The 20,331-nt window shown below is 28.5% G+C and overlaps 1 protein-coding gene across 1 annotated transcript; it reads right to left on the minus strand.

Moving 5' to 3' along the window:
• Positions 1-3,095: 3,095 nt before the first annotated feature.
• Positions 3,096-6,608, minus strand: LOC106774321 (transcription factor bHLH62-like). Its single transcript, XM_014661275.2, has 8 exons — positions 5,296-6,608; positions 4,853-5,068; positions 4,698-4,763; positions 4,527-4,595; positions 4,335-4,406; positions 4,004-4,234; positions 3,593-3,695; positions 3,096-3,477 (listed from the first exon to the last, which is right to left on the minus strand). The coding sequence occupies exons 1-8, from the start codon at positions 6,244-6,246 to the stop codon at positions 3,440-3,442; spliced, it is 1,746 nt and encodes a 581-aa protein (XP_014516761.1). The 5' UTR covers positions 6,247-6,608; the 3' UTR covers positions 3,096-3,439.
• Positions 6,609-20,331: the final 13,723 nt, after the last annotated feature.

Genomic DNA, 20,331 nt, shown 5'->3' on the forward strand with positions numbered 1-20,331 from the left:
CAAAACAATATTTGCATTGATCTCATCCAAATTTTTTTCAGGATCCTACCATGCAACAACAACCATTAAAAAGAATTAATACTACATATACATAATACAATGGTTTAATCAAATAAAAAAATGTCCAAAAATTATACATGGTGGTGATGAAAGTCGTCGTTATCATAATAATTATTCACATAAATAATGAAGCATCTAAACTGCCTATAATATTTTAGTTTTTTTTATAAATAATTAGTTTCTAAATAAATAATTTATTAGTCACTTATTATTTTATAAATAGTGATTATTTTTTCTCATATTTTCTTATAACTGAAGATATATATTCTTAAAAGTCCAAATAAATTTCATTTAAAAATAAATATAAATTCAAGAACGTGTAATAAAACCAATATTTTGCTCAATATTTTAAAAAAAGAAGTAACTATTAAATTAAACTGAATAAATTCTAAAGTCCTGCCACTTTACTTTAACAATTTTTAAAAATTGTTGTTTTAGTCGTTTTTCAAAGTCTAAATTTTTATTGAAGTTGTATTTTCACTGCACTACTTATACAGATAATTTTGTTTAAACAATTATTTTGGTAAAATTCAACCATGTCTGTAAATTAACCTTCTTTTTTTCCCTTAAGGGAGTTATTTAAGAAAATTGAATTCTTGCTAAAAAAAGGTTGTATTTAGTGCTCAATAATATTTTATGTGGAATTTAATTTTTTTTAAGGGAATGATATTTTAAAACAGAGTAATTTAATTTCCAACCTACCAAAACCAATCTAACACAGAAAAAAATAAATTGAACAAAAGGGCTATTTAAAAAAATAAATAAATAATGGAAGTGATTAAATTTTGGTAGCTACTAAGAACTACACTCTGTATGTTCCTTGTGAAGATTATGTTTGTTGTTTAGTTAGTAGCATTATGATTGGCATAAATTTAAAACCAAAATACTGAAAAGAAGAATAAAACAGCATGGAGAAACGAGGAAGATGATAAAAAACAACAAAAGAATCAATCCCCAAACACGTCGTAATATGATTGGGCGTTTGTAGCTTTTGGAGACAACACTGTCACACTAACATTTTCTATTCCCATTTCATTATCTTCTCCACAAATAAGAAACTTGCTCTTATTATTATACAATAAAATATCTTAATACATTATCATGCACAACTGTTCTGTCGCAGTACTACATTCAAAGCATCTTTCTAATTATTAAATCACCCCAATAATACATTCAAAATTAAAATATGTGGCCATCACTGCAACTTATTAATCTTTTTTTTTCGGTATATGTTATTCATATAATAATTTTTTATTATCTCCATTACTTTATTTCATATTTATAGCTGTAGTTTACTTTTCATTGCACAGTTTCTTTATTCATACTTTATTTATACGTACATACAATTTTACCAACATGTTTGTGAAAGTGTTCATAGATAATTTAGTTTTTAACATGATCACAAAAAGTTTTATTTTTTTTTTATGATGTAAATAAGTATGTTAGGAAGAGTTTTGTATAACTATTTTAAGGGGGAAAAATAAGTTAAAGAAATAAAAAGATTTTTTTTTTATAAATTAAGAGACAATTTTTGACAAATTAGTTTAAATGCATAAACTAATCTTAATTTAGGTAAGATATAATTTTTTTTTCACATGTAGAAATTTGTCTAAACATATAAAACAACATTAATTTAACCCAATTAAAAGAAACCCATTTTGATGATTTATATTTATGTTGAAAAACATTAATCTAATTACCAAAATACTTTTTTTTAGAAATATATATATAAATATGAGTTGTGGAAACTTTAATAGTTGATAATTTTTTATGATATAGATGAAGTATTGAATTGAATTATGAAAGTGTTGAATAAATTTGTAAAAATGTAATGATAAGCCCTAAAAACTGGATTTTTTCGTAACAGAAAGAGATTAGTCAAATATTTGAAGTGTATCTTTCCAAAGCTGAAGTCCACTAAAAACTCCTTTTCCTATTCACAAGTAAATAGCAAAAGTTGGTGAGATTATAAAGCTCTATGATTCATTGGGCCTAGTCAGAATCTCACCTCTGCCAACCTGGGATTCTGTTTATGCTCAAATAAATTACTTTAAAATATCTCTTTTCTTCAAAAGCCAACTTCTTTCTAACCTCTATATATCTACCTCTTCCATTTTTCTATGCTGCATAGTAAAATCACATAACAAAAATTTATAAACCTTTTCTTTTATCCTAGCTTTCACTTTACACTTATCAGACGTAATAGTGAATAAAATAGATTTTATCATAGTTTATATAATGGTATCATTCAATTGTTCTTATATTATATTAAGATAATAACATTTATGGTTAACCCAATTTACTAATTCGATTATGGGAAGAAAATGTGATCTAGTTATATATATTATAATTTAATTTTAAGTTGATGTTAATACTAGAAGGTGAACTTTAAGTCTAATTCAATTTCACATAAAATCGATTTTTAAGGTGAGGTTTACATGTCACTCATGTATTATAAATTAGTCTCATCTCTAATCGATGTGGGACTTTCAACCATTAAGAAGTGAATTGTAAGTTGTTTAATTCAACTTTATAAAATTAATTTCTAAGATAAAGTTTATATTTACTTATGTATTTTACATTAGTCTTATCGATTAACTTTATATTAGTCTTATCTTTAGTCGACGTGAGATTTTTAAATTGGTGAAATGTTTTATTAGAAAAAAAAATGAAAGAAATGGGAGAAATTTTTGTTGAGCATGGGTGAAGTTAACGAAATGTCCTAATCATTTGTAATTAGACTTTTGAGAGAAAAGGGTGACCCCATTAATACAGCTGGTTACAGCATAAGTGAAATCATATCCACCAGATTTTGCGATTTAGCATGGGTTAATTGACATGACCTTTAACGAGATTTTAGTGAAGACCCACGAAAATTCATAGTGGTTTGATGTGATGTGCCAATAATTAACGGGCATACGCTAACCAAAGTTTTGGGATAAACAAATAATTCTTCAATTAGAAAAGAAAGAACAGGGGGAAATATCTGTTACCTTAAGAAATTCTCTATCAGTATAATATTAAGAGAGACAATGAAAGCTGGTAGAAAGTCTTTGTTTAATTAGCCATATATCTTACAGTTGGTGCCAGAATAATAATAAGAATTTGCACCACAGAATACAGAATCTTCCTAAGATTTTACAGTGAATAATTGTAAGGGGAAAAAAATATTGGAAAAGACCTGCCTCAGAAGATAAGAAACTGGAATCATTGAAAGGGAGAAGAGGGGTAAAAAATTGAGAAAACAAAAGACAAAAAAACAAAGGGTTCTGTTGAATATGATGGCTTAATAAATCTTTTGTTGTTGTTGTTGTATACAGCAGTTTTCGTAATCTTCTGGGCTTCAATGGAGGCGTAATGAAGGGTGAGTCTTCAATGATCAGAGCTCAACTTTCATCTGGGGTACATTATTTGAACCTGTGTTGTACCAGACAAAAAAAGTGTATGTAATAAGAATGAGAATAATGTCAATATTGTTGTGCCTAATATTCAATTAACATGTCAATACTATCTGACTTTTCTGCTATATTACCGTTGAAACTTGGGGATTGGATTGGTGTTTTCCAGTTTGCAGTTTGCCCAAACCCCATCTGCACAATGGTGTGCAGATCCTCCTCACAGAATGTTAATGGAAACTGAAAAACAATCAGACACAGAAAAATCAGAGAAAGAACCAGAATTTACTTTTAAGGTAATAGCTGTAGTAATGCCAAGTTTAAGACTGTTTTTTACATGTATAAATTAATTGCACTTATCAATTATGATAAGACTGTTTAATGTATAACTTTAGGTCACTGTCATAAACAAGTTGTAATGCATAACTACCTAACAATAATGATGATTTTACATGTAAAAAGTAAACAGAGAATGTAGTAATGCAAAATGTACCATTTTTCTTTCATTATTAATTTATGGAGAAAAAGTGGAAGAGGGTTATTATTACCTGAGAGGCAACTTCATTAAACCCATTTAGGGGGGGTAATTGCATTGCAAGATTTTGGCACAAAGATGTGTCTAATGGGTCCACTGAGCAGTGGGTCACCGTTCTGTTAGGTATGTTATTATGGATAACTGGGTTTTGCTGATGCTGGTGCCCATAAAAGGCTTGTGCTGAGGAATCTAGAGGGAATGTTGGATTTGGGTGTGTTGCCAAAGAATTATTAGATTGAAATACCTGAAAACATCAAAAGCCAAAGAACCCCATTTCAGGAATCTTCTTAAAAGACCTCAAAAGCAACAAATTTTGTGGAGAAAAAGTGAACCATGGAATTTACATCTTTTGAAACAAGGCTGTCAATACTAAGATCCATCCTTGTGTTAACAGAGGCCAACTTCATAGATAGGAACTGTTCTCAGAGAGAAAGAGAGAGAGAAAAAGAGAGCATAACTTAGTGAGCAAGAATACAAACACACACATGATGACAATCATTTGAAAATTGAGATGCTTATTTGAAAAGATTGGTTACCTCAACTTGACGCTGCAATGACTGAACATAATTTATAATTTCATCTAGCATAAGTGCTTTTCCAGTGACCTATCAGGAATAAAGAAACAATTGATGCACCCAAGTTAGTAAAAGTACAGAGTTTACATTTACCAACACTAAAAAGTTTTGGATTTTAACTTGTTTTCTCACCTTGTTGCAACCTGGTACAAGATCTTGGAGCAGCTTCATCCTCTCACTGATTTTCTCCCTCCGTACCTGTTTAATGGTTGATTAAATGTCAAATGAAAGCTACACACGTTTTGTTGCAAGTGTCATTAATAGGAACCAGAAGCACTGATTCTTACACGTTCTGCAAGACTATGACTGTCAGTGGCTTGGCCTCTTCTTGCTCTCACATGAATGTAATCTTTTGGTGGCTCAGGAGGTTTTGAGTTGCTTTTGTTCTGTTTCTCTTCCACTGCTTTGGACTCTTCCTCAACCTTCACCTGTCCATTTTCGTTTCCCTCACCCTCGTTTGGCTTGGTTCGCTTTGAATTTGAATCCTCACTGACTTCAACGCCCTGAGTTGAAAAGGACACCATTCAGATTGCAAATTCTCTTTGCAGAATCAAGGTTTTAGAAAATGATCCTTCACGATATAAGTCACAATTTCTCGAAATATCAAGAAATGAGACAGAATCACAACCATAACCATAGTTTGAAACTTTATGCAGAACGAAAAAACCATAACAAAATAGAAGTTTGACTTCAAAAACAAGTTTTTTTTTATTATTATTATTATTATTACCTTGATGGAGTTAGAAGTTTCTCTGGTTTTTCCTTTGGAAGATGCTTTTCTTTTCCTGGAATTCGTCATATCTTGGCAATTTTTCATCCCAATTTCTCCATTTGGTGTTTGCTCAGATATGGTAGATTCCTCTTGAGAATTGGCAACCTCAACTTTCTCCTGGTCCTGAATTGCTGAATTCTTGTTCTCTGGGGTACCCATTTGAGATCCGAGTGTTTTGAGCAGAGGACTACTTGAGATTCTAGATAACTTTCCACCATTTTCCACCGCTGATGCAGATCTTTGAGCCAATTCACCATTGTTCACCCCCAATTGGACGTTCCTGCCATTGAAACTCCTGCTGCCAAAGCAAGAAAACTTTGCAGCCCTCTCAGCGAAACCAGGGTCAGCAGAGAATTCGGCGACACTGGAATTCAAAGTCATTGACTTTCCTCCGAAATTTGCCAACCTCTCATTCACCAAGCTCTGCACAGTCTTGACCTTTGGAGGGGAACTCAAAGGGGTGGTGTAACAAGAAGTATTGGGGCTGCCACTGCCATTATTCATGTAAGAAGAGGCCACAACCAAAGGGTGAGGAGAGTGTTGTGGGATCTCATCAGAACTCCCAATAGCTCCCAATCTCCCGACCAATTCCCTGATGATGAAATTATCATTGGAGATGTTGCTGCTGGGGTTGGATGATGCTGCAGGAGAGGAGACCATTGAACTGAGTGCTGAGGAATCAAAGTGAAGTGCATGATCTGTTGATTTTTCCCAATTGGGGTTGTAAAAGCAATCCTGGGTCTGCTCAGAGGCACAATTGAGAAGTGTTGGTTGAATTCCCATGGTGGGTGAGAGTGATTGCCAAGAGGGCACTGAAGAAGAAGAAGGTGGAGGTGGTGGTGAAGGTTCAAAGTGAAGGGGATGCTGTGTTTGTGACACCCCAGAATTGATAAAGAACTGATTTTCCATTGGGAGATGAATGACAGAAAGAGGAAACAACAGAAAGGAACTGAATTTGGAAGAGTTGGTTAAGTTAAGGTTTATTATGTCCCTGGAACCTGAAGCAAAATGATTGTGATTTTGGGAAATTACATTAGGAAACAATAAGAGGATTTAAAGGAGAAGTGTAGAAATGTGGGACAAGTGTGTGTAATTGGAGTGATTAATGAAGTGGTTTGGATTGGAGTTGAGAAGAGAGAGAGAGAGAAAGAGAAATAGAAAGAGAGTTTGGTGTGAAAAGGGAAGTGTGTTTGGTAAATAGAAAGATGGAAAAGATTGAGAGAGAGAGAGAGAGAGAGAAGAGAAAGGAGGGGGGAAGAAAATAGATGGGACTACAATGGGGTTAAATAGACCCAAAACAAGAGAAACACTCTATTGACCTTTTCTTTTTTTAATTTCATAATGGGCTATTTTGATGTGTTAAATGCTATAGTAAATAAAATTAAAGACAAAACCTTTTTATCAAAACAAATGTATTTGCTATCATCATCTCCTCTTTTTTTTTTTTTTGTATATATAAAAAGAAAAAGCACTAATGTTGGTTGAGAAGTAGTTTAGGTTTTCAATCTTTAATAATAACAAATAATATGTGCTATAATATCCTAGTTAAAAACAAAGATAAGCCAAAGTTGTAGAAGAAAAATAATGAAACTTACCAATTGGGACATATATAATTAGAAGTATCACTATACTTAAAAATAGAATAAATCATTGAATAAAGAATTAGTTAATGTGAAATTAAAAAAAAAAAAAATCAAATGCTTTTTGTTTGCTTAAATTGGTAAAGAAATGGAATATCGTGTAGATTTTAACTCTATTTTTTATAATCTAAACTAATTAAATATATTTTAAATGAATTTCAATAAAATTATCACAAAATTAATGTAAATTATTAATAAAATAATAATGTAAATCTTTACGCATTTAGTACATCTAAATTAAGTTTAATAAAAGTATCTATAATTTTTTTTTAAAAAAATATTGAGTTAAAATAGTTCATACAATGGCTTAAAGGTCCATTCATCAAAACCATTGAGATAATAGTCAGAATTTTATTTATTTTTTTTATATCAAATAAAGCTTGAGTTAAATCTATCATATCATTAAAAATTGATCTATCAGTTTTTCGAAGGTTTTACCTCATTAATTTGATTAAAAATTAAATTTAGAAAATACTCAATCAATTAAATTTTCAAATTAGAAACTATATATAAACATTTTTCCAACACTAAACGCTCTAAATTAAAACCAAATCACAGATTTTTAATATACTGCGATCTCTTCATTCTATTATAAAAAGTTGATGAATAATTATATAGAGTTGATATAAAATATTTTTGATTTTAGGTTAGGTAGCGGGGTAGACAAAAGTAGTGTGAGTAGTCATTAGTAAGTTACAGTCTATTTGTTAGTTTCTTTTTCTCTATATTTGAATTTAGATTAAATTAATTGTCATTTTTATGTTTTCTTTTTCAAATTATATTCATATTTACTATTATAATCATTTTATCTCAAGTAGGAATTGTTGATACGAGAAACAATTATCTTCCACCTTAAGAAATCTATGTTTGTCATACTCCCACTGAGATCTTATTTCTACTAATAAAAAAAGTTATTAAATATATTTTTACTAAAAACACTATTGTATTATTTGAATTAGAGGATAAAAAAGATGATAATGAATAAAAAAGACAATAAAAGGAAGGTTGGATAGAATCAAAATGACTGGAACATGATATACTTTTATTTGTCATTAATAAGTTTATTTATTCTTTTCAAAATTATTATGATAGAAAAGTGAAAAAAAAAACAAAAAAAACACCTAAAAGTAATTATAGATAATTTATAATTAATTATTAATGCATATAATATATATATATATATATATATATATATATATATATATATATTCTTTTGCAATAACGTAGTCGATCATGTGATCATGTGTGCAACATAATAAATTATGTTGTATCTTTATATAATTTTGTTTCCTTTTTTTTTTTTTTCTCACATGTCACTTGGTATTTTTCACTAATATATCACATACAAATTTCTCATGTTTCCTTTTCCTCTTGAGATCAATTAAGACAAATCACAATCATTTTCTTATATAATTAAGAGATATGATGTAATATAAAAGACTATTAAATATGTTTTTCTTAAATTATTATTATAATGATCTATAATATATATGTGTATATATATATATATATATATATATATATATATATATATATATATTCACATGTCATTTGTTAAAAAAAAACTTGATATAACTTTGATGAAATTTTGATAAAATTTGAACTAATATAAGTGATAATTTAATTTAGGTATGAAACAAAAATGTTTTATAGTATTTTGAAAAGCAAAAGCATATTTAAAGAAAGTAATATAATGATTTAAAAATTGAAAAAAAGAAATAAAGAAAAAATGATAGTAATAGAATGTTGAAATATTGAATAGTATGTGTCTATCTCTCCCCGTAAAAGACGGAGGAGGGTGTTGGTTGGGCAGCATTGGACGTCAGAACACCAAAATGTGTCGTCGTTTGCTTTCCTTTTCTTCACACTTTTACGGATCTAATGGAAGCCAGGAAGGATAGACAGCTCTACTAAACTTATTCTATTTTTTCTATTATTTTTATGATTACACTTCAATTCAGCATTTACTTATAAATTCTTTTTCTTTTCATCTCTCAATTAATCCTTAATTTATGAATAAATTATTTGTACTATATGAAATATATAGAGCTAATGATTATTTATGGACAGTTAGATATTAATGTGTTTGATTGTCTAAAAATATTATAGTTAATTGTTAATCAATGAGCTTAACTACCACAAACCCTATACATATAGATCTTGAGGTAAAATAACATTGATTTATCCTAATAAGATATAGACTATTTTATGAAACATATTTAACTTGAACATCAAAGTAACTTCTTCAAGTTAACAATCCACCATCGAGGTGGATTACACTCTCAAAGAGAATTGAAGATTAAACGAGGATAGAACAAGAAAGAACGACCGACTCTTGAACCAGTTTTATCCAAATATTGTTATTTTTATATATCAACATGTTAAGTTCTTGTAAATAAAAATTTAAAAAGATTTAACATCAATAAAAAGTATTACTTTTAATTCAAATATGTAAATCTTATTTTCTAATCAATAAATATGTGTTAAATATTGATCTTCAAATTTATTTTTATATAATATTACTTTTTAATCAATAAATATGTGGATATTTTTTTTAATATTGATCTTCAAGCTTATTTTTATATAATATGAGACGAAACTCTTATTTGAATGTTAATTGAGTTTGTATATATGGGATAAACATTTTAATAAAAATTTAAGAGAAAGATTGTTATGCTTAAGATTAATTAGGTTGTCTCTAATCTAGTCTTTAAACAAGTTTATCTTAACGTACCTTATAAAGAAAATTGTGATTTAGTATATGAATATAAGAAGTATAACGATTTTGTCCTTAATGATGATTTCAACTTGATATCAAGTTAGTTCTAGTTAAATTATTTTTAAAAATTTGAATTTAATGTTAAAATAATGTCTTGTTATATTTTTAGAATAAATGATTTTTTTTAATGATTGGTTTGCACCAAAAATATCACGTGCCCTTAAGTTAAAGGAAGTCGAAAAGGTTTTTGAAAATAGAAATGGACCCTACATTATTTAAAGAGTTATTTAATTTTAGAAAAAATATTTGATTTTTCATAATTTCTCTAATTAACTTAAGCAATTTTATCACTTTCTGAAAGTAAAGCACTAGATAGTCATTTAAATATATTATATCCTCAGTCACATGTTTATATATTTTAAGAAGCTTGACGTCCTTCGAGCTAATTCTGCCTATTTTTCTTCCTCTGGAGATTTCTAGTTTTCTTTAATTATATAATTCCAGAGAAAATAAAAGAGTATCTTATTAAAAATACCGAATTTGTTTTATTTACCATAACTTTTCTCGTCTAAAATTGTCGGTGTATTCAACATTATTTACTTTCGGTCAAATATTATTTAAAGGAAATTAAAATGTGGATTAAAAAATTGTGCGAAGTAAAGTAATTGAGACGGCACCAATTTTCCTCATACTTGTAGAAGTCTCGGTTAATTGACTTTTGACAATGAAGAGAAATATTTAATTTAATAATAAAAGTTAAATTAGTTAATTCACTAAAGGAAAATGTATTAATTATATCTTTCATTTAAGTTGTAAATTCACCATTTGAATTATATGTATTATACTTTGAGTAAATTTATGCTTCCATAAGAGTTGATATCTTTAAGAAAAGAGTGTTGGAAAAATTTTTATTTTTCTTTGAGTGTTTAATGAATGTTTGAGGGATTAATTCTAAGTGAAGAAATAATTAATCTTAATTCTTTTGTTCAAGTGAAACACATTATTGTACGAGCAATACGACTTTTGTATTAAATTACTAATTTTAGAATTCATACTTATATTTTATATAAGAAATTTAGGTGAGAAAAAATATTTTGATTTTTTCTTAAATTTTATAAGTCATAACTTAAGTGACATAAAATATTATCACATGATTAAAGATCATTAGAAAGTAATATTCTATCATTACAATATTAGTGTTATTTTAGTCAATGTGATAAACAAAAAGAATATCAAAACACAACGATTTTTTAGTACATAATCCAATTATAGAAACAAGTGTTATACTTAAAACAATTAGGTTTAATTCATATAGTCATTCAAAAGCCAAATAACATTTTTTGATAAAACATACAATTTCAATTTCAATTAATTCTTCAACATTTTAAAATATTTTTTCGATATTCAACTTAATATCAAATCATTCTCAATCATCCTTTCATTATAAGAATACATTTTTTTTTTATGTTTTCCAAAAGAGGAGATCAAGTTAGTCTTTCTTATCTAAAGATAACCTATTAAGTAAGAAAATTCTTTTTGTAGTATGTTAATCTTTCTAAAGAACACAAAGAAATTTCGAAGAGTTTCATAATTTGAAAATGTGACGATAAAAAAATTGTAATAAACTAAATAAAAAATTGTAATAACTTAATCTAATAGAAATGACTCACTAATATGTCATGGGTTGATATGATTTATAATAAAAACTATATTTTTGAATGCAAAACTTGCGTTTAAATAATTCAACATATAATTGTTTCTCACACAAAATACTCAACACTATCATCAGATGTTCCTTATGATTCTCATGAGTGATAGAGTAAATCAATAAGAATTAGTCTATGAAATGATGAACAATCATCTTCATGTAGTCCATAAATATAATGGAAGCACTTGTCACTCGAAAATGTACAATAACAAACTCATCGTGACTATACTTAGATTTAAAAGTTGTTTTCAAAACATTTTCAACCTATTATGGGTAACTAGGTGAAAAACATATTTTAGAAAAGAAATGTACAATATGTAATTGATCCATCAAACTCTATGAAATTACAAGAAAAACACTTATGGTAGGGGGGCGGGGGGGGGGGGGTGAAATGGTATTTTTCAAATTTTTTCATAATACAGTGTCTAATATCTTTGCAAAGAAGGTAAGAAAATGTTTTTGGAATGCTTAGATGATATAAGGACACTTTAAACTTTTCTATTTTTTCATGTTGTTATTTTTCTTATGTTATCTTTCTTGCGATTTTTCATCAGCAACATCTTCTCTTAAAGTTTTCTTCTATATATAGTTTCTCTTGAAAGATGATCGTTAGACCAAGAAGTTGACTTCTGAAGAGTTGGTAGCCTTTCGATGTGCAATTTGACTTTAGTCTACTTTATAGGGTCCAAAGCTTTTTCTTGTAACCTTAAGTGAAACTTGAGCTTGTACGATGTGATAGAACAAAAGTCTTCAAGGAAACAATCCCATATTGTTCTTCTTCTCTCGCAACGTATTTTTCTTGGTTGTGATTATGATCATATCTTTCTTCTTTATTGATCTGCATTGATATCAATAACAAAGTATACAAACATTGAAGTACTTTTTCATACATGCGTTAAATGTTTTGAATGTTAATAATCGTTAAATAGTGTAGTGTTTTCAAGACATTATATAATTTGTCATTTCATTAATAAATGCATCGTTTGGTAAGACAAATCACATATGTATATTCATCAGATGATATTATCGTGAAGTACTTTTAAAGACTAAAGTGTTTCAGAGGTCATTCATCATAAAATAATCAATATTTGGTACATGATACTTATTCTTAATAGTGATCTTGTTTGGTTGTATATAATTAATTCATAAATTAAATGAGTCATCATTTTTCTTACCTAAAATAACTACAAGACCTTAAAAAGATAAACTAGGTTTGAGGAATTATTTTTCCTAAAGATCTTCAACTTGATTTTCAACTTTTACTCAACTAATTCTACTAGAATCATCTTGTAAGAAATAATATATATTTGTTCTACATTTAGAATTAGTTGATAGAAAAATTTATTTCCCTTTTCAATGGTAATCCTATAATCTATTCAAGAAGATATCCATGTATTATTGTACTACAATCCACATATTCTTCCTTTAATAATCATTTCTCACTATTGTCCAAACAAGGAACAAAAAGCACATTGCCCTTATTGCATATTAATAAGTTTCTAGAAATTAAAGTAATACTATGAGGTACGAAGATTTACAATCTCTTGAATTTAATGATATTTTGATGTATTTCAGTGACTTTGGAGGAAAACAACAATGATGTAGTTGAGCCACAACTATTGGCATGGAGCACTTAAAAAGGAAAAGAAAGAATATGAATTTTGGCTTTACAACTGAGCGGTGCACAATGATGCTAAGTCACACAAGAAAAACCCTTGCATAAGGAAACCTGAAGCATTAAAAAAATGGGCTAAGCTACCAATGAAATCCTTCAAAGAGGGACAACTAAAGTGTTGATCACCAGAACAAAGGACTGAGATGAAAGAAAACCCACCATGGAAGGAAACTCTTGTTGAGCACTACAACATGAAGCTTAGCATTGCCCAAAATTATCTATAAATATAGGGCATTGCCTTTGGTTTTATCATTCCATTGTACTAAAGTAGATCATCTAAGTGTGAGACATAGGAAAGGAACAATAAACTCCTAGAGTGAGCATTTCTCATCATTACAAGTAGTTGAACTCTCTTATGTGCAGATTGGTTGTAATTGATTCTAATTCTCTATACTACTACCTCGTTAATATATATGTATACTTTTAATCAACTGTTTGTAGTTTGATTTATGCTTAATTCTTAGGTGAATTAGCTACTAATCTTATTTCAGTGGTTTTAATTGAGTTAGAAAAACTAATATTAAATTGTGGTATAATCAAACCACCTCATTCTTGTTAGAGGATAGTACATGCTCTAAAACTTGGGCTGAATATAAAATTCTTACGCTTAATGTAATGATTCATTCAATAAGGAGTTGAGGAATCACATTGAGTTTCAAGTACTTAGGTTCTAGACTACATGAATGAGTTTAGAATTACCTTAAAGTATTTATAGGACATTGGATGAATTAGATACTATATATAAAAGATAAGTAGCATTACAATAGAAAAAGAAGAGATGAAATCTAACCTCAACATATATTTATCATCATATTTTCCAAATCTTTATGAAGTCTTATTTTTATGATCATCGCAAATTTAATAAACATTATTCCATTGAATCTAGAATTAAACATTGAACAATCTTAATTAATTTCTATAGATACAACACTTATTTGATGCTACTACATATCCAATACACTTACTATAATTGGTTGCTACTTTAACATATCATTACATATCCTTTTAAGAACTATTAGGCTAAAATTAACTTGTTCCTTTGGACGAAGAGATATAATTTTTTTTTTGTCGTAAGTTATCATAATACGATTAACAAATAGTCAATCCACTAAGATTACATTTAGTTTACTTAAGGGTAAAAAAACCAAATTAAATTTGCATCCATTCATAACTATATAAGGAAGACCAAGAAAAAACATGTATATTTATTTATATTGATAGAATGACAAGAAGATGATATAACTTAATTGGTTATAGTTTTTTAATAAAGGAAGTCATGAGTTCAATTCTTACCTAGCACTATTATTAATTCATTTTTCTAAGAATAATGAAATAAGAGCTAGAAGTTTAAATGTGAATTGTAGGAAGGTTTAAGAGAAAAATCAACATGGGGGCAAGAAAATGGTGCTTAGAGAAAAGAGAAAGAGAGGCGTGCTCTTGGAGACTTTAGGAAGAAAGATTTTTATTTTGAATGTATTTTGGAACAATTTAATTACTAAATATTTTTATATGTTTTTATTATTGAATAAATTTATATTAGGAATATTTATTTGATGTAATAAATGAAAGTTTTACCTTCCATATATTTTTATATGGTGATTAGACATGAATATGCTAACAACTTCTACTACATGAGCAATGTCTGGTCTAGTGCATACAATTGCATGTATTAAGCTACCAATTGCAGATGTATAAGGAATCTTAGCCATTTATGCCATGTCTTCGTCTGTTTTAGCTGATTACTCTTTGGTGAGATTAAAGTAAACTCCCAAAGGTGTACTTAGGATCTTGGCATCCTGCATATTGGATTTCTCTAGCACTTTCCCAACTTACTTCTATTGAGATAATATTAGAGAACCATCAATTTTTTTCTTGCTAATGTTCATGCCTAAAATAAGCTTTGCAACACCCAAATCATTTATCTCAAACTCTTCAGACAATTACACCTTTAATTTATTAATTTCATCTATAGTAGAGCTTACAACTAACATGTCATCAACATACAATAATAATATAATATAGGATAGGGCAAAATCTTTCATATAACAATGTTGATGCATAACACACCTTTCTTATTCATAAAACTATCAAACTTCCAGCACCATTGTCTTGGTGCTTGATTCAACCCATACAAACTCTTCGTCAACTTGCAAACCAAGTTCTCTTTCCTTGCCAGTTGGAAACCCTCTGGTTGTACCATGTGGATGTTCTCATCAAGGTCACCATGTAAGAACGTGTTTTAAAATCTAACTGTTCTAGATGTAGATCCTTTACAACCATAATGCTTAAAACAAGTCCAACGAATATTGACTTTTTTATTGACTTCTTTATATTAAAATCTACACCGCCTTTTCCTTCTCTATTGACTTCTTTTTATTTTTAGCATTTGTCTCAAGTTTGTCCATGTACAACTACATTTTCATTGAATGTAACATCTCTACTTCTAATGACCTTTCTATTTTGATAATTATAAAAGAGATATCCCTTATCATATGCTTCATAGACAATGAAAATGCACTTTCTTACTTTCAGATCAAGCATGTCCTTGTCAGCATCTCTAACATGAACATAAGAAACACAACCATATACTTTCAAGTGATAAAGAGTTACATCCCTGCCTTGTCATTCCTCCTTAGGAATCTTAAATCCTATAAGAACTAATGGTCCTTTATTAATGAGGTATGTTGTTGTGCTCACTATGTCTCCTCGGATTGTCCTTATTAACCCTGCATGAATTCTCATACTCTTTTCCCTCTCATTCAAGGTCCTATTAATTCTTTTAGCAACACCATTCTGTTGAAGTGTCTCAAAAATATTTTTAAGGATTCTAACTCCATTCTCAGCATAATAATAAACCAATTCAAAACTATTATATTCACCATCATGATCAGACTTTAAACATTTACTTTTTACCCTTATCTTATTCTGAACAACAACTTTCCACTTTTTAAACGTATTAAATACTTCTGATTTTTACTTCAAAAAATAAATCAGTACATTTCTAGTAGAATCATAAAAAAAGGTGACATAGTATCATGATCCTCCTAATGATGTGACTAATGTTGACCAATACAAATTTGTATGAACAAGTTTCGACTTCTCAACCTTAGGCATCCTTTCGGTCTTGGAAAAAGTAACTCTTTTCTTCTTCTTAAACACATAGAAACCAATTTTTACTCGTTTTTAGAATCGTCTGATTTTTGACTAATTCCTTTATACCTTTCTCGCTTATGTGACCAAGTCTTTGGTGCCACAAAATTGAAGGGTGATCAACATCATCACTAATTGAGTTTACTTATTCTATAGGTAATTCTATCATGTAGAAGGTTCTTGTCTTCCAACTGCGAGTAACAACTAGAGTACCCTTAACCACCCTCCATTGACCATCACCGAATATGACTTGATATCGCTGAACATTTAGCATGCCCACATAGATTAACATTAATGTCGAAACTATACTAGTAGAAGTTTTAAGATTTATATCTCCCATGCATGCGATGTCTAAAGGCTCATCATTTGCTAGACGAACTTTGGCATAATTTCCAGTTCTAAAATTTTTCATAATTCATTGCGAGGAGAAGCATGTAATATACACCATAATACATGATCCAAGATTCAAACTTGCTTTCAAAACAAAAAAATTAATGTATCATCAAAGTCTTGTTATGTTGCATTCACTATGTTTTCATGTCTCTTTTCTTTAGGAGAAGCAATATTAGTTTTTAAAGTGATCATTTGGTTGACAATTCCTAAAGGTAATATCCTTGCAAGTTTTGGAATATCCTTGTTTCTTGGAATTTGATCTACCATGCCCATAATGTCGTCCTCCTTCAGGCCTTTTACCTATACTTTTAGTGCTTCAAGGAACCTATTAATTCTTTGGTGTTCCTTCTACGAACATCCTCCCTAAGGATTAAATACTTAATCCCGTCAAAGATTTATTTTATAGTCCCAAATGTACTAGTTACTGCCGTGATAGTTCTCGACCAACTATTAGGCAATAAAGATAACAACAATAGGGCTTGTAATTCATTGTCAAATTTAATACCCATTGAAACTAATCTTGACAATAAAGAATTAAATTCATTCACATGTTCTATAACACTAGCACCTTCTCACATCTTCATATTAACAACTAACAAATCAAGAATATCTTGTTTGATGTTGATGGCTTTTTGTACATGTTTGATATCAATCCATACATTGTCTTCTCGTTGACAATATTGTAAGCAACATTCTTCGCTAATGTTAATCTGACGACGCCTAAAGCCTATTAATCTAGCAACTCTCAATTTGCTTAAGACAATTTGTGGTTTATTTTTGGACAAAGGCTGGTACAATTTCTTTTGATAGAGATAATCTTCAATTTGCATCTTCTAGAATCCTAAATAATTTTCATCAAACTTGTCAATCTTCACTTTTCCACCTTCTATAATTGGTTTCTCTTATGAGAAACCCTAAATTCTTGATACTAGTTGTTCGAGATCACAAACACTCACACACGAGAACAATTACAAGACAAAAATAAATAAAAAGAACACAAAAGATTTACATGGTTTAATCAAAATGATGTACATTCACAATTGTATAAACGATATTTTAAATTAATTGATTAGGTTTAAAAATACATGAGTATTTATAAAAATAAAACAAATAAAGGAACCAGACCCAATAATCTTTTCAGACTCCACATACTCAATAATTCAATCCTACATAATTGATTTATTACTGTCATTTATATATATATATATATATATATATATATATATATATATTAAATTTATATTCTTTCTAATATAAAACATTCATTAAAAAATGACTATATCTAATAAGTTTATTTTTAAAAATATCTGTATTCCATTATATTTTTTATTTACAAATAAAAATTATAGCTTCCAACAATAGTTCTTTTCTCTTACATGTCGGTCAACTACAATGTAGAAAAAGAAAGTTATATATTTCTTTTGAAATTGTTCTTGTAGTGTTGAATTTCAATTAAATTCTCACATATTGTTGGGGGAGGTACAACACACACATAGAACTCTACACATGGTAAGACATTGTCCGTTTTGGGCTAAGCCCTCACGGTTTTGCTTTTGGTACCACTCCAAAAGACCTCATACCATTGGAGATATCTATATGTATATAAACCCTTGACCAGTCATTCTTTCACTCAATGTGAGACTTTGTTTGCACTCCAACACATATTACGCATTTCTCAGTAAAACATTCAAGTCTATTATTAAATATATTTCTGTCATACACTCTTACTATTCTTACTTATCATTCTAATGTTAGAAAATATTTATTAAGACTATAATATTGGAAGTTCGAAATGCAATAATATTTATTTCTGCTTTTAGAGTACTAATTGTTTCAACTATACCTCTATTGATGTAGAATCGTCAAGGACAATAATCATATTTGAGGTTATCATATACTTTAATCAAGCATATCGTACAATTAAAAAAAAAAAGAAAATATACAGAAATTATATTCTTAATCTTATTTCTTAATCGATGTAAGAATATTATAAACCTACCAAAACACTAATCATAAAAAGAAAGTTAATTATAAAGTCTTAATAAGCATCTTTGCCAATCCAACAATCTTAATATGATTTTCAACAATATTTTTTATTATTAAATCCTTAATCTGTTAAAACTTTTTCCTTTCTAAAATATAGCATATATATTCTTAGTAATCCATCCATTATCTAAGGAAAAATGTTTTGAATAAAAAGTTACTCTAATATTCGAAATTTAAAATACACTAAATTCTTCTTCATTTATTAAATAGAAAGAATTATTTAAGGATTTGAACTAAATTCACGCTTAGTGTGTATTACGCTTTTATAGTACTAATTAAGAATTAAAAGTACATAAAGTCTTAAGAAAAAAGTGTTATTGACACATCTTTACCGCTTCATAAAATAATTCTCTAAAAACATTTTTTTTATTAAATTTGAACTTAATTATTATGTTTTTAGTAGGATTTCAGGATAAATATTTTTTTATTCTCCAAATGTAAAAAAAAAAAAATTATTTTTAGCATCGCAAATGCAAAAAATATAGCTTAAATTTTGAACATTAAATTTAAAAAAAAAACGAAAATTATTTCTAAAATCTAAATTTAATCTTTCAAATTCATTGTTTAGAAATTAAATCACATTTATCTAAAATTCAGACTGAAATAAACCCTTTTAACCTAAGAAATCATAACCAGATTCTCTTAAAAGTTTCAAAGTAAAAGCATTATTAAACCTAATTTGTTTTTAATAAGTGAAAACACTGATCAACACAACCCTCTTTGAAGTATCCCCTTCTAAATTATGGTGATAAAAAAGACCTGAAAATTGTAATATTTAAGCAAGACAAATTTAAAATTTGGCAATGATTGGAGTCAACATCTTGGATCTGTTCATAGGGAGAAGATAAATTAAAGTCAAAGCAAATATAAATAGGTTCTTCTATTGGACGGTTAATACTCACCAACATTACACCATATATTAAACACAAACAAATAAAAAAACTATTTTCCCTTCATTTAAAAATTGTTTCATGTTGTTCTTAGAGTCAATGATTGCCTTTAATGCTGAATTTGGCGTTTAACCCGGTCATTGTCGGGTTCACATAGATCCATCATTTACTCACAGAAACCAAAAATATGAAAAAAACCCTAATCTTTCTGAGAAGTGCAAGAAAAGGTTATCACACGTTGCAATATGTATACATTTATGTGCTATATATTATTTATGGGTGTTTCCTTGAAATAAGGCATTGAAAAACATAGTTTCTTCACGATTTGATTGCCCATTAGATTTTGGCTATGCAAATTGGTAACTTCTTCATGATAATCAGTGAGATTTGCCTTCTTTTATTGCTCACCATGAACCAAGCTGCTCCTATAGGGCAATGTGTTTTATTGCATGTTGTTTTAGTTTACATTTCTTCCAAGAAAGTGTATTCTACCAAGTGTTACAATACTTTCATAAATAAAACAGGTAACAAAACTGGAAATGAGTTCAAAAGTTAAAAAAGAAAAAATAATCTACAACTTTTTAGTGTAAAAGATTTACCCAGTAAAGTGATTGAATTATTTTCTAAGTAAATATTAAGCAATCTGCTTCTACATTTAAAAACAGAACTTGTTGGAGAATATTCTTAACAACTTTTTTTAATCAGGGTGTTATATATATATATATATATATATATATATATATATATATATATATATATATATATATATATAT

Source organism: Vigna radiata, chromosome 9, assembly GCF_000741045.1.
Source record: "Vigna radiata var. radiata cultivar VC1973A chromosome 9, Vradiata_ver6, whole genome shotgun sequence".
In the NCBI taxonomy this organism is placed as follows: Eukaryota; Viridiplantae; Streptophyta; class Magnoliopsida; order Fabales; family Fabaceae; genus Vigna; species Vigna radiata.

Coding starts and splice junctions, on each gene's coding strand:
- LOC106774321 (XM_014661275.2), bottom strand. CDS start 6,246: ATGGAAAATCAGTTCTTTATCAATTCTGGGGTGTCACAAACACAGCAT. Junction 4,764..4,852: donor GTCATAGTCTTGCAGAACGT/GTAAGAATCAGT, acceptor ACCATTAAACAG/GTACGGAGGGAGAAAATCAG. Junction 4,596..4,697: donor TTGTACCAGGTTGCAACAAG/GTGAGAAAACAA, acceptor TATTCCTGATAG/GTCACTGGAAAAGCACTTAT.